This window comes from Zeus faber, assembly GCF_960531495.2.
Source record: "Zeus faber genome assembly, chromosome: 1".
Lineage (NCBI taxonomy): Eukaryota > Metazoa > Chordata > Actinopteri > Zeiformes > Zeidae > Zeus > Zeus faber.
In genome coordinates, this window is record NC_137193.1 from 62,408,347 (window position 1) to 62,417,407 (window position 9,061).

General features: G+C 38.7%; 1 protein-coding gene across 1 annotated transcript in view; it reads left to right on the top strand.

Moving 5' to 3' along the window:
- fnbp1l (formin binding protein 1-like) overlaps window positions 1-7,981 on the top strand; it is a gene marked incomplete at its 3' end in the record, with an annotated part of 70,298 nt that extends 62,317 nt beyond the window's left edge. Inside the window, exons 11-15 of the mRNA XM_080005964.1 lie at window positions 1,031-1,163; window positions 4,697-4,791; window positions 5,778-5,962; window positions 6,077-6,114; window positions 7,841-7,981. Coding sequence (XP_079862090.1) covers window positions 1,031-1,163; window positions 4,697-4,791; window positions 5,778-5,962; window positions 6,077-6,114; window positions 7,841-7,981 — 592 coding nt within the window. The remainder of the gene's footprint in view (window positions 1-1,030; window positions 1,164-4,696; window positions 4,792-5,777; window positions 5,963-6,076; window positions 6,115-7,840) is intronic.
- Between the last annotated feature and the right edge of the window lie 1,080 nt (window positions 7,982-9,061).

Sequence of the window (9,061 nt, forward strand, 5' to 3'; positions counted from 1 at the left end):
AATAATATTTTACCTGCAAATCGGTAAAAGTAACTTGGCTGCATGCATTCCTTACTTCCCTTCCTAATTTTTTCCTTCACTTCCATCCTTCCTTTACTCCTGCTCTCGCTTTCCTTCCTTCTGTCCTTCCCTCCTTTATTCCCTTTATCTTTCCATCTACCCCTGCTCCATTCCATCCTTCCTGCCCTCCTTCCATCCTTCCTTTTTTCATTCCATCATCCCTTCCTTTCTTCATTCCCTCCCTCCTTCCTTCCTTCCTGCCTTTGCTCCACCTTTCCTTTCTTCCTGCTTCCTCCCTTCTTCCCTTCTTCCCTCCTCTCTTCCCTCCTTCATTAACTTCTTCCTTCCTTCCATCCTCCCATTCTAGCTTCCCTCATTCCTTACTTCCATTCCACCTTCCTTCCTTCCTTCTTCTCTTCCTCCCTTCTTCTCTCCTTTCCTCTTTCCTTCCATCCTTCCTCACTCCCTCCTTCTTCCTCAATTCCTTCCTTCCTGCCTTTGCTCCTCCCTTTGTTCCTTCTTCTTTTAGACTTCAGTTCCGGAATCCGCATCATGAATTAGCAATGCTTCCAAAAAACAAAACTGCTAATCGAGTGTTCATGTAAATGAAGTAAAACCACTCTGTGCAAAGGCCAGACCCCTGAACAGTGTTTTGCCAAAGTTTGGCAGCGATCAGAGGAATGGTGTGCGATGCAAATCCGACCACGCACACAAACAGACCGTCGCCCAATTATAGTAGTATATGAGATGGGATGGGATAAATATGATTAATATGGAAATTAAGTAGGGTAGTATTCGTTTCTTACCTTAATAGAAGTCCATCTACTGACACTGGAGTCTAACCAGAAGGTTCTATGGTCACCGTGTGAGGAACAAAACTTTCCTTTTCTTCCGTTCTCTGTTGACTTCCTTTGCTTTCAGAAATGCCTGAAAAAACATAATTCAGACTTAAATATGAAGCAGGTTAATAAATCACAGGACAGACTTTTCTATCTGCTTTCGTCCCTGTGTGCTTCTGCTCGTGTGTCAGAGACGCCCTGAACAAGATGAAGGACGTCTATGAGAAGAATCCCCAGATGGGAGACCCCAGCAGCCTACAGCCCAAGATCTCAGAAACGATGTGTAACATGGAAAAGCTACGCTCAGAAATCCACAAGAACGAGGTACGGAGATGTTTTAGACAGGCAGGAGGAAAGCAGGATTGATTGTGCAAAATTCCCTGGTATTCAGATTGGTATGGGTAAAAATTAAATTTTCTAACGGTGATCGACTCAGTCATCCGCGATTCTCTGACTGAAAAATAAGAGAATTGAAACGGTTTAAGTGCAGTTTACCGTGTTCTGAAACTGGAGCCAAGAGGAGGGAAGAGGGAGAGAGGGGGCAGAGGTTCTCCCCATTTCCGCTCAGAGCTGTCCAGTAACCACTGGTGATCGGGTCTCACTTTCGCTCTACAGTCCCGTACAGAGACTTTGCGTGGGGCCGGTGCTCAAACAATAAAAATAAAAGGCACATGGACCCCCAGCTCCGGTTCTAGGCGTTTTGCCACTCTGGACAAATGGCAGAGCACAGCGGCGCTACAGTGGGCACATCGCAGGTGCGCCAAGGTGCAAGGTTCATGAATAATTCCTCGTGAATATATCTTCCCCAGAAAATCCGCTACCTTGACACCCATTAATTTAAAATAAATCTTAAAAAGCATGTGATAAGGGCACCGTGGGGTCCATGGGGCAGGTGCTCTGGACACCCCCCGTGCACTTTTCTCAATATGCAAGTCTTGTGATAATAATGTAGCACTATATATAATATAATCTCATAGAGAAAGATTTTGATTTATTTTGTTTCCTGAGTTTCTTACTGAAATTAAATAATAATTAAATGAAAAACGTAAACCTAACTCAGAGAACTGGAGGAGTTTTATTGTTTTCTCCTCCATATAGTGGTGCGCAGTGGCTCCCGTGCCTGTCTTTTTACATGTATGAAACCACATTTTTAAACACAACTGAGTTATGGGACTGTCAAAGTCCTTACTCCGTACTGTTAAAAAAAAAAATCCTGTGCATCCTCACTGCTTTCCGTTGCTATGGGACTTAATTTAGTAAAAACTGAATGTTTTTGTGTAAATACTTTACTTGTAAATAATAAATACTGCACTTCTGGAACGGGGAGACCGCATTTGCCACATTACATTACATTCTATGTGTGCCCCCCCATAAAATCATATGCCGCCAATCGTAATTTTGCACGATGGCCCAAGCCTACTGTGCACCACACCCATACTCAGCGCCAACACGTCTGGTGGACTTCTATTGGCGTTATGATGCCACTGTATAGGGTTTGCACCCCCTGCTGGTCCCTCTTTAGTAGCACAGGACTAGTCAGGCAAAGTGCCATGGTTGTTATATGGGTGGACAGTTTAGGGTCCGTGTTGAGTACATCAATCCCACCCATCATTTTTTCAGGTGCTCGAACATCTTGATGTGATTCTCTCATGGATGTGTCGAAACAGTGTGAAAGGTTGAAAGTCGGTTTACTATTTTTCAACCCAGACTATTAAAATGCTGGTTACCATGGCTTGTAGGGGTGTCACGATGCCGATTCAAAATCTCTCTAGATAAGTGTTCTAAATCACAAGCAGGTGCACAACTCTTTCCGTATATTTGTGGGTAATATTACACCCACAAAAAAGGGTAAAAAAAATGGAATTCACGCTATTTAAAGACATTACAAACTAGGGATGTTAAAATGGAATGTTAAAAATGTCTCTGTGTTCTCCGTATCAACAGTAAAATCAAAAACCTTTTTTTTTTTGTAATGGCCTACTCAAATCATTCTAAAAACATTACTGTTTTCTAAAATACACTATTTAAAATGTTCAAAATAAAATAGAAAAACTAACAAAACTATTTTCCAAATGGGAAAGGGAGCAGTCTGCATCTGCACCACCGCCGCGTTGTGCACTGCAGGAGTTTCGCTTTCTCACTTTGCGTACATGAAAACGGCAACTTCGCATAATATTTGGAGTGTCTGAAGAAACTCTGCGGAGCAATGAAAGTGATGAAAGATCCCGCCACCTCGTGCGTGGGGACACAGGACTCTGTCAGGCTTATATTTACTCATTTATATATTTATATTTATTTATATATGTATTGCCTTGTTTATTTATTTCAGGTTTATTTCATAGGCATACTTGTTTTTATTTTTTCGTGCTACTTCCACATACATCCTCTTGCGTTGGGTGTGGGGTGCAGACCGGGACAGCACCGTGACTTCTGCTGGACTGTCCATTGCCCCATCTATTCCAGCATTATCAGGGTCTGTGTGGAAAGGTGTAAGATGGAAATTTTGCTGAATGTAGCTGCATGTGTGAATAGTGAAAGTCACTAGCGGTGTTGGTTACCTGTAATTTACCGGGAACTATGTGTGAAAGGGGCTAAATAATAATGGCATAGCCGTCAGTGCTGGAAAAAAAACAACATATGTTTCAATCAAACCGTGACCTTAAAATCACAAGTATAATGGAATTGTGGATTTGGAGAATCGTGACAACTCTAATCGCTTGTAACCTCGATGAATACTGTACTACCGAGAACCACTCTGCTACAGCTTCTCACTGTGCTTAATGCAGTACAATGGGGCAAACGTTTACACTTTTAAACTTGCATTCCAGTCATACATTTCTTGTGTATTACGTTTTTTTATTTTTTTATTTTTTTTTGCATGTTTTGAATGACAGTCATATTACATTTTGTTTGGAGCTATGTTTTGCAATTTCTGCAGTGCATCCTGCAGGCTACAGTTGGTTGCCAGTAGGAAGTGAATTAACTTTCGGTTTCTAGTCTCTTACACATATATAGCCAAAAGAGTGCAGTGGTGCAAAAGAGTTATTAAAACCATAAGATGTTTGTATTCGACTGGTTTGAAAACAGCAGACTATCCTTTTAGACTGATGAATTATATGTTTTTTAGTGACAACAGCATCCTTAAGAGCAACAGATCAATAGCGCACATAATACCAATCAATACACTTAAATAAAAACAACCTTTATTCGTAAAGCACCTTTCACCTCACACATGTAACTCACCTTGAGTTACATGTGTGAGGAATGGAGCAGGGATGGATGGAAAGATAAAGGGAATGAAGGAGGGAAGGACAGAAGAAGGAAAGCGATGTGCTTTACATTAAAAGAAGGCCATCAGATAATAGCAAATAGATAATAAAAGATAATAATCAGATAATAATAATAACATTATTAAAATAATTAAATTAATTAAAAACAGGATAGGAATAAGCATTCCTCAGCTAATTATTTTTTTATTTCAATAGTCTTGGATTTTGCTATCATGACACCTAAAATGCACAAAATAAAATTTTTATAATAATAATATCTGACTTTCTGTCGAACAATAAAGGAGGGTTTTCTTGCCCGCCACAAACTTGTTGCCAGTGAGAGTTGCCAATAAAGCATCTGAGCAAACCAGTTTTCTCTCTGCAACTTTGACCCTCTCTCCCTTGGTCTATGTGTTAGGGGTTGAGTTTTAAACATGCATCAGCAGATCTCAACATTTCAGGCCTTGTGGCAAGTTGTTAACCTGGCTCACTCAACCGAGCAAAAGAAACACGGTTATACTTCAATAAAAGTGACAGAAATGGCCCAAATATCACAGGCAAAAGGACATGTTTTCTGTATTTCTTCAGTCCTGGCTGTCAGAGGTGGAGGGGAAGCAGAGCTCCAGAGGAGACAGAAGACACAGTGCTGACAACCACCATCACACTCCTCCGGGCAGGGAGAGGTAAACACACCTTCATACACACGCAAGACGCAAGAGGGGTTTGCTAATTTTTTGCACTATACAAACGAGAAACTCCAAAAAAATAGACTTGCTGTCCATTCAAATTGTTTCCCCAGATCAATTACAACGATTTTACTTTCACTTATCAAAACTATCTATCGGTTGCATCCGAAATGTTGCATGATCATGTTTAATGATCGCACTGTCCGTCGTCAAAGTTTCTTTAGTACAGATGGTCTAGAGTTATACTGTAGTCTCGATAGCCATTTTAAACCAATAAGATGTTTATAGTTATTCTTAATATGAATGCATTTTGAATGATATACTAAGTGGCAACAATCAATAGCATAAAAAATACATTGTTACTGGTAAAACTAAATATTACTTACTATTACTAGTAAGTACTATTTACTAGTAATCTGTAAATAGATACTAGTAACAATCGGAATAGATACTAGTTGGAGGCAAATATTTAATATCTGAAACACAGAGCCCCATAGGATGCAATGACAAAATTGTCTAAATTGCTCCTAGTGACATTGCAAGGGTAACGAGTAACAATTGTAGAAGTAACTAGTATCCAATAATATAGTATCAACGAAAACATTTTGACTAGTAAAACTAAAATAGTTGCTAGTAACGGTTCAAATAGCAACTAGTAACTCAAATATAAGCACTAGCAACTTTTAAAAGGTGACCAGTTCCTCCTTTGGAATAAATTTTAAGATGGCGTGCCATGAAATTGCTTAGTATGTCAGAGACCATAGCATTCTCAAATGCTACTTGAAGAGTCCCAGAATTACATACTACGTCAGATGAAACGTTGTAGTATGTAAACACTGTACGGTACGCTGGCAAGATGCATTGTGGCTATCCAAAAGCGCAGTACGTCCGAGAAGCCGTCATTCCTTTGTACTCTCATAGTAAAGCGCTTTTTTGGTCACGGTGAGTGTTTTTAAAGCAATGTCCCACTGTGGCCCCCCCAGTCCGGAGGGAAGTTACACAGACGACACTAACCAGGAGCACCAGCGCACGCCCCACCAGCGCTCCAGCAGCCCCCCGCAGCAGCCAGGCGCCCCCAACCTGGACCCTCACGAGTTTGATGATGAGTTTGACGACGACGACCCGCTGCCTGTCGTCGGCCACTGCAAGGCACTCTACTCCTTCGACGGTAAAGGTGCCCGTCAACGCACCTTACCTCACCTATATGAGCATCTTGATTGACGTTTTCCAGTATGTGCCGCTCACTAAAGAAATCATTTTGATGCTTGTTTTACGCACGCAGGTCAAAACGAGGGGACATTAGTGATGAAAGAGGACGAGGTAACGTACTAACATCTTTTAACCTTTTAACAACCTTCTGTATTATTTTGTTTAGCACCCCCCACAACAACCATTATACAAAGTAAAGCCTTAACCCCTGTGATCAGTACTCGTATTTTTATACATTAGAGTACACTGTATTATGATAATACTGTAAGATGATGATTTATACAGTCGTGCGATTCCACTGAAGAACTATATTTGTCTTGTTTGGGGTGTACTATGCATACAGGTCGTTCTCACGAAACCACCATAAAAATTGTCAGAAAGAAATATTCACAGAGAACTTAGGATCATTCATATTTAAATATTTAAAGTAAAGTGTACTTTAGTGTACTTTAAATATTAAAGTACACAACACCTTCTATATGACCCACTTAGTTGTTTTTAACTATGACATTATTTTAGTGTTTTTGTGCATTTCTTATCCAAAAAGTCATTATATTATTAGTTGTTACGGTAAGGAATGCACTTTAGCTTAGTTTAGCATAACATGCAAAAGTGTATACTCCATCACTACACTCCCTCACTCCCTGCTCTTTCTATTGTCATGTTTAAAATTAATACAATTTATATTTCTCTCAAAAATATGAGATACTACATTGTTACAGTAATGTAGGTGTAAATTTATTGTAACAATGTTTTTTTTTTGCCAGGCTGAGTTACAGAAATATTTTTTTTGATAAGAAAAGCACAGAAAAAAACCACTATAATAATATCAGAGTTAAAAACTACTAAGTGGGCCATATAGTAGCGCTTCTGTTAATATGTGGATCAGTTCATTTGGGACATGTTTTATGGCAGTTTCATCACCCATACATTCTTATCGGTCATATGATTAAGTGAAGCCTGTAGCCGTATCACCGTTGACAATGTCCCTGTTAGAAAAGCGAACCAGGCACTATGAAGTGACTTATCTAATATCTAATACCAAGAATGATTATGATTTTGAATTTCGAAGTGTGGGCTACATCACCTTGAAGCAGCTATTATGCTCATCTAAGAATAAACTTTGGCCGTTAAAACCAAATTAAGGCGAGAATAAAATCTTCAACCGGTCAGGTCTTTTGATAGATAGATAACTTTATTCTTCCCTCAAGGGAAATTGCGATGTCACAGTAGTTCACATCAAAAACAATAGCCAGTACTACTTACAAACAATAGAATAAAAATATAAAAGATATAGAGATGAAAAGTGTCATCTGGGGAAAATAATGTATTATACAATAAACCTCACAGTTGACTGAACACAATAAAATATGGTACGATAATGGAAAATAAAGCGGACATTTAGGCGATATAAACCTTAAAAAACTGAACTGTTACACAATAGAATAAAATAAGAAATATGGCAGGATAATAGAAAAATGGCATACACCGGAATATGTATAGCTGTATAAACGTGAAGATTTGCAGAAGTAAAACAGAATACTGACAAAGATCTGATTTTTATTTGTGTCAAATATGTCATTTTTAGAATTGGCTTTTTTTTATGTCTTTCAAATATTTGTAAGTGGGATTTTTTTTTAAAGCGCAATATGAAAACACTTTTACATTGACACTATAAAGACGAAAATAAAATCTGAAACCAAATTAAACCAAACATAGCAAGTTGTAATTGTGCCGGACTTTTATGTTGAAGCCATCACTTTTTTTTCAGTTTTACAACCATAACGCCTAATGATGTTTTCCTGCCTCCCGATTGGCTGGTGGCGTGGTACTGTAGGTGCTGTACATCATCGAGGAGGACAAGGGCGACGGCTGGACACGGGCCCGGAAGCAGGGCGGCGAGGAGGGCTACATCCCCACCTCCTACGTGGACATCACCATGGAGAAGAACAGTAAAGGTGCCGTCACCTACATCTGAGACAGGCCGCATCTCCATCACTAAACTCTCTCTCGCTCTATCATCTCTCCATTATCAAGTCGATCAAAGCATATTAAGATCACTTTATTTAATATTTCCCTGTGGATTATTTTGTGTGTGTGCATGCGTGCGTGCTTGTGTGTTTTGACCGGTCAAATTCTGGTATTTGTTTGAATGTGGCATTTTGTGAAGGAACTCTTGATTTTAAACTCTTGGGATCAGCACGATTAATTCGGAACGTGACGTGCGATTCCTGTTTTATCGTTTCATTTGTTGTTTTTAATTTTGCAGACTCGTCTAAATTACGCTCGCTAGGTTTGAACTGCAATGAAACAGCAGAAATGACTAATTTCACTCTACTGTTACCATGTTTTTGGAGCGCACCCTATGTTATTTGCCTGGGTCATACTTTCTAAAAACAATCTTTTTTTTTCAGTCAGAGCCATTTGTCATGTCTGAAAATCACACTTAAACACTGTCAATTTTTTTTCATCAAGATATTTTACATTTTTTGAGGTTTATTAATTCAGTAAGCAAGATTATTCAAATACAATAGCTAAAACAAAGAAAGATTAAATAAAATAGTAATAATAAAATATACAAACAATTATAATAAAAATAAATAAATAAAAAGTTGAATATTTGGTTCAATCCTGCTCTCAATTAGAATAGAAAAATGAATATCCAATATCAATAAATAAAGAGGGAAGACATTTTTCTGTAGAGCATCACTAAGACTCATTTTGAGGTCCTGTTCAGTTCTCTATGTTAAGATCATCTTGAAGAAAGTTTTCTCACCAACGTTATGATTATTTTTTTTGTTTAATTTGAAGTACTTGACCGAGGCATAAGGGTTAAGGGTAAAGGGTTAGGTTCTACCATCAATTTTATTACTTTTTTTTTTTTTTCGTACAGACGATGGAGACAGAGTTCAGGGAGACCGACAAAGCTAAAAGACGCCTCCTATAATGTTGGGTTTTGCTGGTTGGTGAGATAAGTGAATGTGGCTTGATTTCTTCATTTTATTTTTTTGTGGGGGGCTCTGACTGATAGAAAGCCTTACTACTTAATTAAATTAAT